The sequence below is a fragment of the Orycteropus afer genome, unplaced genomic scaffold, assembly GCF_000298275.1.
Source record: "Orycteropus afer afer isolate SDZICR_OR568_19922 unplaced genomic scaffold, OryAfe1.0 scaffold00006, whole genome shotgun sequence".
Classification (NCBI taxonomy): domain Eukaryota; kingdom Metazoa; phylum Chordata; class Mammalia; order Tubulidentata; family Orycteropodidae; genus Orycteropus; species Orycteropus afer.
Window position 1 is genome coordinate 21,837,890 of NW_006921593.1, and position 16,588 is coordinate 21,854,477.

General features: G+C 57.6%; 1 protein-coding gene across 1 annotated transcript; it reads left to right on the top strand.

Moving 5' to 3' along the window:
- The first annotated feature begins 8,286 nt into the window (after positions 1-8,286).
- On the top strand, positions 8,287-16,250 carry RAB17 (RAB17, member RAS oncogene family). Its single transcript, XM_007941591.1, has 5 exons — positions 8,287-8,443; positions 11,419-11,567; positions 12,889-13,014; positions 15,742-15,835; positions 16,138-16,250. Exons 1-5 carry the CDS (start codon positions 8,287-8,289, stop codon positions 16,248-16,250), a joined length of 639 nt encoding a protein of 212 aa, XP_007939782.1.
- Positions 16,251-16,588: the final 338 nt, after the last annotated feature.

Consider the following 16,588-nt stretch of genomic DNA (forward strand, 5'->3'; position numbering starts at 1 on the left):
ACCTTTTGGTTAACAGCCCAATGCTTTAAACACAGCACCACCAGAGCTCCTTTCTTGGTGTTGACATGGCTTTCCTTTGCAGGCAGGTAGTCATTATTTCCCTTTATGGCTTGGCTTCTGGTTTGACTGCACGGCAAGTGCTGAGGGAAGATGTTGAGATGAGTCCTGGGTCAGCGGCCGCGTGACTCTGGCTGGGGAATTCAGTTGGTGCCTCTGAGCCTTAATGTCCTTGTTCGTAAATGGAGACAAGGTTATCCTCATGGACCGACTCCTGGTGAGGCTCCACCATTCTGATTTGGATAAACACTGAGCAGGGCACCACAAGCCTTCGATAAACGACACCCACGTAGCCTTTGACTCTAATCACAAGAGCAGTTGTAGCGCTTCTGCTGCTATGCAGGTACCTCAGAAACAGAAGAAAATGATAAGATGCAGGTCCTGTCCTGGTAAGAAAAGGGAAGTGGAGACCTGAGGTGTGTGGGGCCAGCCCTGGGCTGGAGCGCAGTAATGGAAGAAGCCTCAGTGTGGTGTTGTTGGAGGAACCCGTCAGGCGAGCCATTAAATAAACTTAGTCCAAGGACAAGGAGGGGTTCTAGGGCCAACCTGTGCGAGGCCCCCATGGTGCTGGCGTCTGGTGCCGGGCGTCACTCTCCTTGCCTGACCTGAGACCTGACCGCCGTCCCCTAACCTGGGCTCCCACATCCTGTTCCTCACCTTCTGGACTCTTGGCAGAACTTCCCTAGCCCTACACACGGTGCGAGGAACCCTGGTGGCACAGTGGCTGTGTGCCTGGCTGGTAACCGGAAAGTTGGTTGTGGTTCGAACTTGCCAGCAGCTCAGCGGGAGAGAAGCCTGGCAATCTGCTTCCCTGAGGACGGCACCCGACACGGCCACCTCGTACGCTGTTGCTGGTGCGAGCCTCGGTGGAGCAGACCGGCTCAGAGGGTTCTGGAGCTGTCTGAGAACCCCCAGCTTTCCGGCCTCGGACAGCCCAAGGCACAGGTCCACGCTGCGCTCCAGGGTTGCTATGAGTCAGAATCCACTCGAGGACCGCGGGTTTGCTTGATGTTGGAGAATTAAAGAGGAGCCCTGGCGGGCCAGTGGCGGAGCACTTGGCTGCAATCTGAAAGATGGTCAGCTTGAACTCTCCAGCTGCTCTGATGGAGAAAGATGTGGCTTCTGGGAGATGACCGTCTAGGAAACACAGCAACAACCACGAGAGTTAAAGGAGTGGTGTCCCGATCCGTCTCCCAGGGAGCCTTCCTGGTGCTCTAATACTGGGTCTGACCAGCCCCACCCTTCTGCCCCCTTGTCCTCGAGGTTCCTACACTCCCTCGCGGTGCCTCAGGTGAGTCCCTGACCCTTTGTGACCTTCAGTGTCCTCAAATGTAAGCCAAACAAAACCCATCAGGCCTGCCCCTGACATTTGCAGCACCCGGGACAGGAGCGCAGATGGTGGTCATAGGCCTTGTGTCTAAATACTTGAAAGTTATAAATACAACCAAGCGAAGATGTTGTTGAATAAGGTACACTCTCTCTTCCAGCCTTGATAGGTGCGTCTTCCCAGCAGCCTGGACGTCCAGGCCTCTCTGCAGTGCTGGCCAGAACGGGGGGCTGTGGGCTGCGCCCCTCGGCCTCCACTCCACCCCACCTCCTATCCAAGCCCGTGGAGGGCACCTGCCCGAAAGCCAAGCTCCAGCTGTACTCCTGCCTTCCTGATGCCCTGGGAGCAAGGACACATCCAGGAGAGAAGCAGAGGGTTTCCAAGCCGCAAGTGGGCTTGGTGCTACATGAGGAGCATTCTGGGGTACCAGGACCTTGTAGTGAGACAGGGAGACCTTGGCTCCATGGAGTCCCTATCAGTGAGGAGGGTGGGGGCGGGTGCTCTAGAGTGTGGCTCACAGGGGTGGGCCCAGGTGCTGCAGGCCTGGGGGTCACTGTGAGGACTGAGGCAAGCCCTCTAAGTCTGGGACTTAGCACAGTAAGCCAAAGCCCACTGCGTGGAGTCGATTCCTTCTCATGGCGACCTGGGGTTTCTAGTGCTGTAATCTCCACGGGAGCAGACACCATGTTGTTCTCTCATGGGTCAGCTGGTGGGCTCAGTTACTAGTCGAGCGCTTAACTATTGTGCCATGGTGTGAATAAAAGGTGGCGGTGGTTATCGTTAGGGGCTGTTGCTTCGATTCCGACCCATGCCGACACTATGTGTGTCCGAGTAGAACCGTGGTCCACAGGGCTTTTGGCTGGAATTTATTCATTTATTTTAAATTTTATTGTGAATCGGGTGAAAGTATACTCTGCAAATTCATCTTCCATACAGCAGTTCACACATACTTTGTCTTATGACATTGACTGTAGTCTCCCACAATGTAACATTTTTGGCTGTAATTTTTTTTTTAAATTATTATTTGGGTGAAAGTTTACAGAGCAAATTCACTTTCCACACAGCAGCTCACATACAGTTTGTCTCATGGCATTGACTACAATATCCCATGATGCAACAGCTCCCCTCCCACTTCCTCCCCGTAGTCACCTCTTCCCCGTGTCCATCCCTCCATGCACTCCTGCCCCCTGAGCTGTCTCCCTGTGCATACACAGCCCTTCTTTCTCCCATGATTGTTCTCTCCAGGGAGTGTATCTACCTAATGTTAAGTGTTCAGCTCATATGCCTGTCTTTTGTTTGGCTGGAAGCCACAGGTGTGGGTTCAATTCCAGACATGAAGGGCAACTAGGGGCCTCTCAGGGGTTCCACCAGGCTCTATCAGACCAGCAAACCTGGTCCCCCCACCTTTTTTTTCCCCCAGATGATTTTGAGTTTTGTTCCACATTGTTCTCCCTCTCTATCCAGGATCTCCTACATAAATCCCCCTCTGAGTGGTTGACAGTGGTAGCCAGGCACCATCTAGTTCTTCTGGTCTCATAGTGGTATAGGCTGAGGATCCCATGGTGTACCAGTTGCCAGGACTAATCATGAATCTTTGGTTTTCTTCATTCTTCTTTGCTCTGGATGAGGAGAGACATCGTTGTATCTAGACAGCTACCTGGAAGCTTTGAAGATCCTAGTCGCTGCTCGCCAGAGCAGGATGTGGAACAATGTTTTGTGAGTGTGTTATGCTAATTTGTGGTTTGGGTGAGGGTTTACGGAGCCTGATGTCCCCTGCGACCATGGTCCCAATGGGCTGTAATTTGACAGAATCAGGTCACCAGGCCTTCCTTCTGCAGGGGCACAGAGTGAGTTCAAACCACCCATGTTTCAGTGAGCAGTAGCTGCTTTGTTTTCAGGCCAAGGCCTTACTGAATTGGACTAGGCCGGTAGGCCCGGGGCTCCTTCTCACCTCCCCCACCCCGTCCCCACCCACCACAGGCCCTATGCACAGTGTCCTGAGGCCTCACCACGGCCCTGAGCCCCTCGCCGCCCCGTTTCCCCACCATTGCAGGCCTCACCTGGGCTCACAGGGCTCCGGGGCTAGGGAAGCTCCTCCCCCTCCCAGGCAGGGGCGGGTTTCTCTGCCTGTGTCAGCATTTCCCCCTTGGACCATCTTCTTGGGCCCTCCCCTTTCCTCCTTCAGTGTTAGCCAGTCTCCTTCCTTGCCTGTGGGCTTTGTCCTCTGTCTCTGGGCTGAGAGCCTGTCGTGCCCCTGGCGGGTGCCGACCCCTCAGGGCAGGACTCTGATTAATTTCCTTTGCCCTTCTCTGCTCTGTCCAGCCTGGTGGGCAGCCAGCTGCCAAACGACCTGTTGAGCAAAGAATCAGACTTGGTGTACCGAAACCCCGTGGAATTTTCCACCGAGATAAGTGAAGCAAGGGTGAAGACTTAGAGACAGTACGGCCGCTCCTGTTTATCTCGAAGGCCTTGGGAGCTCAGGGGTCTGGAGGAGCTGTGAGCTGTGTCCTTAGATCCAGCCCTGCGAGGAGGCCCAGCGGACGACCAGGAGGCCTCTCAGACCCCACCTGACTTCCGCCCCGTTCGTCCTTGGCCTCTCCTGCTGGGAAGGAAATGTGGAGGCATGCACAGTGTGACCACCATTGGGGTCCTCTTTGTAAGGATCTAGGGGCGTGGATCTAGGGTGGGCAGGCAGACCCACCGGGAGACCTGATAACTGCTTCGAAGGGCTCAGAACTGTTTCTGAGCAGGGGGTCAACCTTTCTTCAGGTGAGGCTGGACAGCAGAGAACCTCCAGAATTTCACTGTAGGTATATGAACAGAGACTGAACAGTCAGCTGGCTGGGAGTTTGCAGAGATAGTTCAGGCCCTGGGTGAGGGTCAACCGATCATCCCAAGGGCCTTTCCAGCCCTTGTTGTAGTTGGGGGCCACTGAGTCGATGCTGATTCACAGCAACCTCACACACAACGGAACAGAACTCTGCCCGGTCGTGTGCCGGCCTCACAATCCTTGCCCCGTCTGAGCCCACTGCTGCAGCCCTGTGTCCATCCACCTTGTGGAGGGTCTTCCCCTTTCTTGCTGACCCTGTTTTACCGAGCACGTCCTTCTGTGGGGACCGGTCCTTCTTGATAACTTGTCCAAACCACGTGAGATGGAGTCTCACCACCCTGCCCTCTGAGAGGTTGGCTGTACCTCCAGGACAGATCTGTTTGTCCTTCTGGGAGTCCACACTGCATTCAGTATTCTCCATCAACACCACAACCCAAATGTGTCCATACTTCTTCAGTCCTCCTTTCTCATTGTCCAGCTTTCACATGCAGACGAGACGATGGAAAATACCACGGCTTGGGTCAGGCACACCTCAGTCCTCAAAGTGACGTCTTTGCTTTCAAACTCTTTAAGGAGGTTTTTGGCAGCAGATTTGCCTAACGCGCTTCATCATTCGATTTCTTGACTGCAGCTCCCATTGTGGATCCAAGCAGGCATTGATTTTGTGGATCCAAGCAGAACCCAGCCTCGAAGTTCTGTAACTTGGCAGTTCTGTAACTTGGCCCTTCTGCCGACAACTCAGTGTGTGTATGTGTGTCTGTACAGGTGAGCTGACCACATGGCACCAGTGCAGTGCTGTGGGAGAGTGGCCCCTGGCCCAGCCCCTCAGCCTCCTTGTCTCCCACTCTGCTAAAGGGCCCTGGGTGGTCCAATGGTTTGCTCTGGGCCGCTAACCCAACGCTTGGCGGTTCAACTCACCCAGTGGCTCCACAGAAGATCTGGTGGTCTGCCTCCTTTAAGACGGCGGCTGAGAGAACCCTACTCCGACACACCCAGGGTTGCGTGGAGTCAGAACGGACTGGAGGACACCGGACAACAACAAATGCTGGTGGGGTCCTGGGCGGCGCCCACGGTGAGAGGGCTGGCTGCTACCCGAGGGCGCAGGTTCAAGGCCAGGCACAGGTCCCTCGAAGACAGGCCTGGGATCGACCCTCAAACATCAGTCTCTGCAAACTTCATGGAGCACATGAGATCGCCATGAGGCAGAAACGGCAGTTACCGTCATTTTATTGACTTTTTATTTATTGTGATTTGGGTGGAAGTTTACAGAGCAAACTGGTTTTCCGCTTAAAAGTGCATACATGGTTTGTTTTGTGACACTGATTACAACCCCCACAATGCAACGTGCTCTGCCCACTGCCTCCTGAGTGTCCCTTCTTCCTGCCCGCCTGCCTTCTGAGCTTTATTCTCGGGCACATGCTGACCTTTGATCTCCGTGGCCCTTAGTCACCCATCAACCTGGAACTGGGCTCGCCCTCGGGCTGAGCTTTCAGTCAACGACAGCCGACCTATGAGGTGAACAGTAACACCAGCAAAGCACGCACTTCTCAGAGCAACCAGCCGAATGAGAGCAACTGGTTTTAGTGGCTAAGAGAACATGAGGAAACTGTCAGCCTGGGTTTGGGGTCTGAGCTCATAGCCGGCTTGGTTCCACCTCCCTCGGCTCTAGCCACACTGCCCGGCCGGCCGTGCTCTGAGGCCCTGGCATCTTATCTTGAAGAGGCTGTTCCATCCCATCAGACAAGGAGTCCAGGCCCATGGGCCTGTGAAGAATTTGAGGACAAGGAGGTGGTCCCGGCTCCTCTCCTGGCACCTCCCCCACAGCGGTCCCCGAGGGTTGAGGCTCCAGGGAATGGTTTGGGGCGATGAAGTGTGGAGAGGATTTGAGAGAAATACACTCTGCCCCCGGTGGCACCAGCCGGGGCCCTCGCTGTCTGAGCGGACTCCCAGCCCGGGTCCCCTCCAGGCCCAGGTGTGGGTCAGCGGGAGCTGGCTGGCTGCTGTTTGCAGAAGGAAATTCATTTGGCCGAGTCCTGTTTTCTCCTCTGCGCTGTTTGTTTCAAGCGCCACGGACACTCAGCTAGGTCTGAGGAAGGAGCCCAGGACCCAGGAAAGGGTGCAGCCGTGCAGGGGGACCCCGGGCCAAAGCTGGGACACTTGCGGCTGGGGACAGACCCACCGAAGGGGTTCGCAGGCGAGGACGGGACTTCCGCGGTGCCAGGTGTCTAGCTGCCTGGCCCTGCCTGGCCCCAGCTGAGCACGTGACCTCAGTTGGACCTCGCACCCGAGCTGGGACGGAAGGACAGAGGCCTGTCCTCTGGTGGGCGGGCCGTCCCCCACCTGCCTGAGGCAGCGGCCGTGCTGACCTCCCTGACCTGGGCTGTTTTCTGGCAGAGCACAACCTTCATGTGACCGGCGTCCGCTGTGTGGGGTGGGGATACAGCCCTTCCCAAACCAGGAGGGCAGACGGGACAGCTAGCAGCCTGCAGAGCTTGGTGATGGCGGACCTGCTCGTGCCCTGAAGTAACCGGCCAGAGAGCGGTGAGTCACTGTCTAGGTTCTGAGCACTTCGTAGAGGGAGAAAGAGTGTGTGTGTGTGTACTACGTGTAGTGTGTGTGTCCGTGTGGTGTGTGTGAGGTGTGGGGTGCCTGTGTGTAGTGTGTGTGTGTGGTGTGTGTGAGATGTGGTGTGTGTGAGATGTGTGTCTGTGTCTATGTGGTGTGTGGGCTGTGTGTAGTGTGTGTGGTGTGTGTATGCATGTGTAGTGTGTGTCTGTATGTGGTGTGTGTCTGTACTATGTTTAGTGTGTGTCTGTATGGTGTGTGTGAGGTGTGTCTCTGTGTGTGTGTGGTGGGTGTGGTGTGTCTGTGTGTGTCTGTACTATGTTTAGTGTGTGTCTGTGTGGTGTGTGTGAGGTGTGTCTGTGTGTATGTGGTGGGTGTGGTGTGTCTGTACTATATGTAGTGTGTGTGGTGTGTGTATGCATGTGTAGTGTGTGTCTGTATGTGTGTGTGTCTGTACTATGTTTAGTGTGTGTCTGTGTGGTACGTGTGAGGTGTGTCTGTGTGTGTGTGGTGGGTGTGGTGTGTCTGTACTATATGTAGTGTGTGTGGTGTGTGTACATGTGTAGTGTGTGTGTCTGTGTGTGTCTGTACTATGTTTAGTGTGTGTCTGTGTGGTGTGTGTGAGGTGTCTGTGTGTGTGGTAGGTGTGCTGTGTCTGTACTATATGCAGTGTGTGTGTGGTATGTGTATGCATGTGTAGTGTGTGTGTCTGTGTGTGGTGTGTGTGTCTGTGCTATGTTTAGTGTGTGTCTGTGTGGTGTGTGTGAAGTATGTCTGTGTGTGTGTGTGGTGGGTGTGGTGTGTCCGTGTGTGTCTGTACTATGTGTAGTGTGTGCGTGGTGTGTGTATGCATGTTTAGTGTGTGTGTCTGTATGTGTGTGTGTGGTGTGCTTGTTCGAAGGTGTCCACATGCACCTCATCAAAGGAGCAAAATGAGGGCAGAGGGAGTTTGCTGGGCTCGTGGGCTGGGAGGGGCTTCGTGTGGCCTCCCAGTGGCATGGTCGGCTGGACTCCCTTGCATGAGGATGTGGGCTGACCATCAGGAAAATTCCCAGGAGAGGCCGAGGGTGAGACCACTGGTGAGGAAGCAATGCCTCCAAGGAGCCCATTGCAGGGGGGTCCGACTGCTCAATGACCGCACTTCACGGATGCCGAGAGAGCTCGCCAGACGCTCCCGAGAGGCTGCCTTTTCACATCTGTCATCTACTTACCTCCCTGACAACCACCTCCCTGCCAACCACCTCCCTGCCTACCCACCTCCCTGCCAACCACCTCCCTGCCAACCACCTCCCTGCCTACCCACCTCCCTGCCAACCACCTCCCTGCCAACCACCTCCCTGCCAACCACCTCCCTGCTTACCCACCTCCCTGCCTACCCACCTGTCATCCATCCATCTACCCACCTACCCTCCTGCCTACCATCTATCTATCGACTGACCGATTGATCCATCATCGATCTTCCTACCTACCTACCTACATGCTTCAAACGTGTGTGTCTTTGCAGCACATGGCCCAGGTGGACAGGGCCCTGAGACATGGGGCCGCCCCAGACCCACCCTGTGTCTTCAAGCTGGTTCTCCTGGGAAGCGACTCTGTGGGCAAGTCCAGCCTGGCTCTCCGGTATGTCAAGGATGACTTCAGGAGCATGCTGCCCACCGTGGGATGTAAGTGACAGACCGGCACAGGGACCAGGTGGCACAGATGGTTAAAGGCTGAGTTACCAGTGGGAAGGCTGGAGGCCCGAGCTGCCCAGAGGTGCCTCGGAAGAGAGGCCTGGCAATGTGGTTCTGCAACATCAGCCACTGGAATCCCTGTGGCGCCCGCTCTGCTCGGACACCACGCGGTCGCTGTGAGTCAGAACAGACTCAACGGCATTTTCGCGCAGGAGCTGTGGGGCCTGTCCTTGGATTCCGTGCCTGGTGCTCGCACCTGGAACCCAGCTATGCCCAGCACGTGGTTGAGGGCATGGTGATGAGGCCCATCACCATTGGGCACACGGGACCCAGAAGAACATGCTAACATCCTTCCCTTCAGCTCAGCCTTCTCTCGGTGGGGTCTGCAGGGTCTGCAGGGGGTGGGACTAAGCATCCCTGGCTCCCCGGGCTGGGTGGGGGAGCAGTTTTGCTGGTGGGAGAGGGTCTGGCTCTGCCCACACTGATGCCCAAACAAGCTGGCCCTTCACCGTCCAAGGGACCCTCTGCTCACCTTCCCTTGGCCAGTGTGCCTAAAGCTCACCCCCCTTCAGCCTGCACTCGGCTTCCCACCTGAGCCTGGGTCAGGGTGGGTGAGCAAAGGAAGGGCTGCCAGGGAGGAAGGGCTGCCAGGGAAGAAGGGCTACCAGGGAGGGCAGACCCTCTCACTGAACTGCTTAGAGAGGCCTCAGCTTAGTGCAAACCTCGTTGGACGTCTGCTGGGACACCTCATGCCTGGAGTGCAAACCCCGCGGTCCCCACCTACCACGGGGAAACCCAAACGGGTTCTCTGTGCTGACCCCTGGGGCAGCAGTGGGGGGTCTCCCCTGTGGAACAAGAGCTTTGGTGCAGGAACCTGACTGCACTAGGAAGCTGTCCGTGTCTCCACATCCACTCACTCAGCAGACGCTTGCTAAGCCTGGGCCTCACCTGCATCGGGGGTGGGGGATCCTACAGCCAGCTGAACAGGCAGGCCCTGCCACCCTGGGGCACAGTGTCTCGCGAGGGCAGATGCGAGGGGAAGCAGTTCCCTGGGAGTAGCCCACGGGTGCAGGGCGGGGATCAGCCCCAGGGGACCCAAAGCGACATTGTGCAGGACGGTGGCGTTCAGTGCTCATGTCCGCGTGCCAGCGAGACTCACACCCAGACCTGCTGGGCTCATGTGGAACGGGCGGCGCCAGACAGCACACCGGGCTCTGCCGGTGGTATCTCACTTACCTTCCAAACTAAGAACCTCGTGAAGTCACAGTGTCCTCAGATAAGTCATCGAGGAAGAAGCTAGGCATCTAGGGGTGGTGGCAAGGTGCTCGTTGGGGAACGTACATACAAGGCTGGTCCTGGGGGGTGGCAGGACTAGTTCAACTCTCCACGCCCCCTGGTGGGAGGCAGGGTCTTTATGGCTCTGATGAACGAGGCTGGCTCCGCTCCAGAACTTCGGACCTCCAAGGCCACCCCAGCAGGTGCTACCTAAGAGTGATTTAGCAAGCAGAAGTGGGCAATCAGAAGCAAGATAACCATATTTGGCCTCACAAAGCCCATTTCCCCTTTCAGCATTAAACAAACAATCACTTTTGTTTCAGCTAGGAAATGTGATTAATGTTGCCAGTGAGCTTCCAAACAGGGAAGTTAAATGTTGTCCTGTGGGTGGGAGCCCAGGTCCAGGAGACAAGTTTTAGCCTTGGAATGATCCATATGTGGGCTCATGTGGCACCATCGCTTGGACTGAAAACCTTGGAAATGAGCTACTGGAGATGTGTTGGGGGGCGTGGGGTACAGGAGGGCAGCATGCCCCTCAGGGAAGGGCACTGGGTGAGCAGCGTCCTTGTAGGTACCACTAGGAGACTGAGGGGATGTGTAGGGGTTTCCTAGGTGGGGAAGAGGAACGAGGCCTTCCAAGAGGAAGGCAGGGTCGTGGTGAGGCCCAGAGGGATGGGAGGAGGGGCTGGGGTGATCGGTCCGGCGGCCACATGGCTGGGGGTGGACATATTGAGGGCTCCATGGCTGCGCAGCCCACAGATTTGTCTCTTTAAAATAATATTGTATTGTGCATTGGCTGACAGTTTGCACAGTACATTAAGTTCCCATTTGATGATTTCTATACAAATCGTTGAGTGACATTGGTTCCACTTGTCACAGTGTGTCAACTTTCTCTTTGTGTTCTGGTTGTCCCCTTTCTAGTACTGGGACACAGGTTGCTGAGTTAGGTCCCTATCTTCCTGCCCAAAGCCTTGGAGAAGTTGACAACAGATCTATGACAAATCATTTCTAACTCTCTGCTTTACCCACTGCCATGGAGTCGATTTTGACCCACAGCGCCCCTAGAGGATAGAGTAGAATTGCCCCATAGGCTTTCCTAGGCTGTCATCTTTACAGAAGCAAAACCCAAACCACACCCACTGCCGTGGAGTCCATTCTCACCCACAGTGCCCCTAGAGGACAGAGTGGAACTGCCCACAGGGTCTGTGAAGCTGTCAATCTTCACAGAAGCAAAGCCCAAACCACACCCACTGCCCTGGAGTCCATTCTGACCCACAGCGCCCCTAGAGGACAGAGGGGAACTGCCCACAGGGTCTCCAAGGCTGTCAATCTTCACAGAAGCAAAGCCCAAACCACACCCACTGCCCTGGAGTCCATTCTGACCCACAGCACCTCTAGAGGACAGAGTGGAACTGCCCACAGGGTCTCCAAGGCTGTCAGTCTCCACAGAAGCAGACTGTCTCATCTTTCTCTCACAGTTGCTGGTGGGTTTGAACCACCAGGCATTCAGTCAGGAGCTAAACGTTAAACTGCTGTGCTACCAGGGCTCCCTCCCTCTGCCTTAATGGCTATGAAAATCCCAGTGCGTGAGCAGCGGGGAGCAGGTTTGCTGAACCAGGGCTCGAGGTGGTCCAATCCGAGCTGTGGATAAAAACATCGTGTCAATGCAGCTCCCGGCTCCCTCGTTTCAGGTGCCTTCTTCACAAAGATGGTGCACGTGGGGGGCGCCTCCCTCAAGTTTGAGATCTGGGACATGGCTGGCCAGAAGTACCATAGCGTCTGCCGCCTCTACTTCCGGGGTGCCAGCTCTGTGCTGCTCGTGTACGACATCACCAGCAAGGTGAGCGACTCCGGCGTGTGCGGTCGTGTCCTGACAGCCCAGCCTGTGCTGGGGCCTCATGATAAGGTCACTGCAGCCAACAGAGCCAGTCAGTGCAAGCCAGTCACTCCTCCAGGAAGGCCTCCTGCTCGCTGGGGTTTGTGTCCCTCCACTGCCCCCAGGACAGCCCACACACAGCTCTCCCCTCGTCCCTCTCTGAGGAGGAGGAACAGCTGCCGAGTTGTTGAGGAGGAGATTATGGACACAGGGCAGACACAGTCCCTGTGCGCCTCGTACATCGTCCAGGAGAGCGGAACACGAGTCACCAGCCAGGTGCCATATCGTCGACTCCGACGCGTGGTGCTGATGTGTGTCGGAGCGGAACTGGGCTCCGCAGGGTTTTTAAGGGGTAGATCATCAGGCCGCCCTTCCAGGTGCTTCTGCTGCACTTGAACCCCCTCCCTTTCCGTCAGCAGCTGAGGACGTTAACCATCCGCATCCCAGCCGCCATCACGTCGAGTTGGTTTTGACTCCCGGCCACCCCCCGGCCACAGGGAGAGCGGCTCTGCGGGGTTTCTTGGCTGTGATCTTCACACCACCAGGTCACCAGGCCTTCCCTCTGAGGGACCATCGGTGGCTGGGTTTGAACCTCTTACCTCTCAGTTAGCAGCCGAGGGCACCAGCCGTTTGCACTGCCCAGGGACTCCTAACCACGGTAAGCAGGTGCGTGACGAGAGAAGGCCAGGTGCTGTGGGGGCACCGGAGCCGGCAGGGTCAGGGAGGGCTTCCGGCAGGGAGACAGGGACCAGCTGTGTTGGAGATGTGGCCGTGTGGCGGTGAGCAGGAAGGGGAAGGGGCTCTGGCACAAGGGACGAGCATGTCCGCTGGAGGCCAGAGAGCGCGGGGCCGGATGTGGAGGTGGGCGGTGACACAGTGGGTCCCAGGTGGGAGGGCTGTGAGCCGGGTCTGGTCTGCCCGCCCTGTGCTGCAGGGGGAGAGTGGCCACCAGGTTACCTGGTCCACAGGGCACTGCAATTAGGGTGTGGGTTTGGGGTGCTAGCCACCCTGAAACTCTCTTAGCCAAAGGGCTGGGGGCCCCTGGAGCTGGAGGTCTGGCCCCAAAGACCCTGAGACCTTCTTCTCCTGGGCCCTGGGGGGAGGGAGGGTGAGTTCAAGGAGCTGACCTGTGCCCAGCAGCTTGCCATGAAAAGCCGGAGAGAGGCCTGGTTCCTGTTCCTCAGAACTGGATCCTGGGACAGTGTACGTGGGTGACAGGCACACTCCTTCCTTCTTCCTGGCAGAGCTCATGAGGACCACCTGACGTTTGAAAACCCTTCTGCAGGGTTCCTTCCTCAGGGCTCAACAGTGGCTGAGGGACCTGGAGGCCGAGTTCCTGCCGGGAGAGGTGGTGGTGATGCTGATCGGCAACAAGACAGACCTTGACAAGGAGCGTCAGGTGACCTTCGAGGTGTGTCCCCGGGGCCGTGTCACCACGTCCCAGCGGGGGGAAGCAGCAAGCCCTCCGTCCTTGGCTGAGGACCTGTCGACAGGTGGGCTCAGACACGCATGAGCGCACACCACACACATAGCAGGACATGGGCTGCAGAGACAAGAGGCCGGGTGGCGGACCGTAGCGGGGGAAGCACCCCAGCCGGGGCAGGTGATGAGCCTTGGGGGGGTGTGTGTGACATCTCCTGCCTCTGCTTCCCCTGTCAGGCTGCCCCAGGCAGGAAGTCCTTGTGGCTTAGACTCCAGCAAAGGGGCCACCCGGAAGCCTGGGCTGTAGACCACCCTGATGACCAGCGGGCTCCCGCTGCCCCCACAGATCCCAGGCCACGGCTCTGCCTTCCTCCCTCACTCTGGCTTCTCCATCAAGAATGGCCCAGGCCTTGATTGTCAGGAGCCAGGTGCCGCAGACCCCATCACCTCACCTGGGAGCCAGGCAGTGGTCTCATCTAGGGCAGGCTGAGCCTGAGATGCAGGTAGTCGATTTAAAAATATTTTTGACTTTTCATTTTGGAATAGTGTCAGAATTACAAGAATGTTGCAAAAATAATACCCCAAACTGCCCTTCCCCAAGCCTGCCCCAACATTACATCTCACAGAAGCCCGAGCAGCGATCAAAGTCAGGATGTGACACACGGGCCGACAGACAGCTGCTCCGTAGACCCGGTCCCCCGGGCACTCTTCCCACATCCTCCCCCTGGCTCAGGAAACTTTGGTCCTGGCTCTGGCCAGGGGTGGTGCTTCCACCTGGCCCCATCACCCGTTGAGCACATCCTTACTTCTGGCATGGAAAGGTGTTCCAGGCTCCTCCAGTACTTTCTCTGTGGCAGCCCTGGAATCAGCCCTCTCCCCCAAGAGGCTTCACTGGAGAATGAATGGAAAAACGTGCTCATGCCCACGTGGTGAGATGACAGTGGACTCCCCTGGGGCCCACTGGACCTGGGGACACCCCCTTTCAATAACCTCACCTGGGACCCACATTCTGGTGCCCAGAGGGGGTATTTGGGCTTCATTCACGTCACCCAGGTATGTGCTACGGGAGGGCACCGAGTACTCCAGCCCCACTGGGCCACCTTGCTCCTTAAAATGCAACTGAACAGTGGTGGCATGCGTCTCGGGTAAGCACAGAGCCCCGCGGCTGCCTGGAACTTGCAGGTGTTGTGTCTTCTCCTTTCCCGATGCTCTGATGTCCACTCTTGCACCCACGTTAGCTCCTGTGGCTGGTCTCTCTCCACCGGATGTCATCCAAGCTAGGGCCAGCTGCTTCTCCTCAGTCTCCCAGCGGGCCAGCAGCCCAGGCTGCGTGGAAGAAGCAGGCTCTTCCAGAGGTTGAGAGCATCTGGGGCGACATCGCGGCCAGCCCAGCAAATGTCCCCTCCTTGCACTTTCTCCTTGAGGCCTCAGCCTCCTGAGCCTCCTGGTCACTGCCCCCTGGGCCTCCTCCTCCCTCGTGGCCAATGTCCGTCCCTTGTCCAGGCCCAGCCCAGACCTCCAAGTGGCTCTCGTGGGGGCAGCTCAGTCTCCACCTGCCATCCAGGCTGCCCCTCTTCTTCCCCCCACTGTGCACTGCCCTCTAGGGGTGTGCCAACCCCACAGGCATGTCTCCTGGCAGCGGCTCCTGGCTCAGGCCCGGGCTTTGGAAGTCTGGTTCCTTAAGGTGGCTCAGTTCTTCCATAGGTCTCCCCCTGCCCCTCAGGACCACAGGGGCCTCCTTAAAGATGGACCCTCCCCACGGATGAATGAGGCCTCGTCCTGGGGGGGGGGCTGCTTTCTACTCTGTGGTTGTGGCTTGCCCACCCTCGGAGGCCTTTTCCTTCCCTCTGCACACCGGAGGAGGGCCACAAAGCGGTGAGAGAGCCCCTGTGGACACCAGGCCAGATCCCGGAGACGGAGAGTCCTTGGAGGGAGAAGTTGGAGGAATCTGGGGAGAGGCAGAGGGGCAGAACGGGGAATGGTGTGCGAGCCCTTGCTGGGTGCTGGTGGTACTGTTGGGGCCATCATTGCATATGGCTGTCCCTGGGGAGGAAGGAGGGCTTAGGAGTCCCTGGCCCACGGAGCTGTGCCCTGAGGGCGCCACCTGGTGGCGCTGAGCACAGGTGGGCATAGTAAACCCAGGGGCCCAGGGCAGCTGGCGGGAGGAGAAGAGAGGGCAGGTGGGGGCTATGTTTTGGGAAAAGGCTGTGAAGGAGGAAAGAGTAAGGGACCAGCCACCAGGACTGTGGGACAGGGGAGGGGATCCTAGAGGGCTGAGGTGGCCATTCTTCACTCACACCGTTTTAGGGTGTAGCCCCTGCCTTCCAGGGAGCATGGGGACCTCCTGGGCCCCATACCTGCCCTGGCCCCTGACACCCACTTCTCTACACAGGCCTGACCTGTGTGTTAAACCAGGTGGGCTCCCTGGAGGAAGGGGTCTCCCCGCCCCTGCTTGTGCCTCCTCACTTCTTGGTCTGCACACTGTCATCTCCAGCTCCCTTTTCACACCCCTCGTCCCTCTACCTCTGTCTCTCCATCTCTTCTCTTTGGTAAGGACACCGCTCAGATGGGTTAGGATCCACCTGTCCCCGCAGGGCCTCATGTTAACAGATTACATGGCAAACACCTCCCTCCTGTCTCTGTGGGGGGCAATCCCGACAGAAGGAAGAAGCCTCTTCCCAGAAGTCACCCTGGCTTTTCCTGGCTGTTCCCTCAGGAGGGGAAGGAGTTTGCAGAGAGTAGAAGGCTGCTGTTTGCGGAAGCCTCTGCCAAACTGAACCACCAGGTCACCGAGGCCTTCACTGCTGAGGGTGAGTGGGGGGCTGGCACAGGGAGGCCCTCACTGCTGAGGGTGAGTGGGGGGTGGTGCAGGGCAGAGCACAGCTTAGCCCCCGGCCTTCTGCATGGGGCCTTCTCTTCTGGTGTCCTGGGACTCAACAGACTGTTTCTAGGGACGCAGAGGTGAGCCAGAGAGGCACGGAGCCCCTGTTTGATGGCTCTGGGTCAGTGTTGGGGAGGGGGTGTCCCCAGGGCTGCCATAGCCTGCAGGACGCATGCTGGGCAGGGGACCCACCCCTTCCCACCTAACTCTCCCCCTCTCTGCCTTGAACAGCACGGGAGCTACTGCAAAGAGAAGAGGAGAGGGTGGACCAGACTCAGAGGGGGACCCCCAGGGTGACTCTGAATGAAGGGCCCCCCCGGCAGGCCAAATGCTGTGCCCGCTAGAAGCAGCCGTTTCAGGAGGGCCGCGGGAGGGACACCCAGCAGCCAGGTCCCTGCCCGGTCCTGAGGGAGCCACTGATGTCCTGACTCACTGTCAGGACCGCAGAGCTGGCATCTGTGCAAGGCCACTTCCCAGAGTTGCAGGGACATCTGTGTCAAACGGCTCCCAGAGGGGTACTGGCTTCACCCCCTCAGGGCTCGGCAAGAGGAGCCCTGTCTGATTCCGGGGCACTGGCCGGCTGCCTGCTCACTGGACGCCTGGATGCTGCCCACCTCAGCTGCCTCGCCGCGGGATGCGGAGGAATGGAGCGGCGGGAGAGGAGCACGGATTGGAAAGGACT

What these genes read in the sequence shown, in the direction of transcription:
- RAB17 (XM_007941591.1), top strand. Translation starts at nt 8,287, where the DNA reads ATGGCCCAGGTGGACAGGGCCCTGAGACATGGGGCCGCCCCAGACCCA. An exon ending in TGTACGACATCACCAGCAAG is followed by an intron (nt 11,568 to 12,888) that starts GTGAGCGACTCC and finishes ACCCTTCTGCAG; the next exon opens with GGTTCCTTCCTCAGGGCTCA. An exon ending in AGCGTCAGGTGACCTTCGAG is followed by an intron (nt 13,015 to 15,741) that starts GTGTGTCCCCGG and finishes CTGTTCCCTCAG; the next exon opens with GAGGGGAAGGAGTTTGCAGA.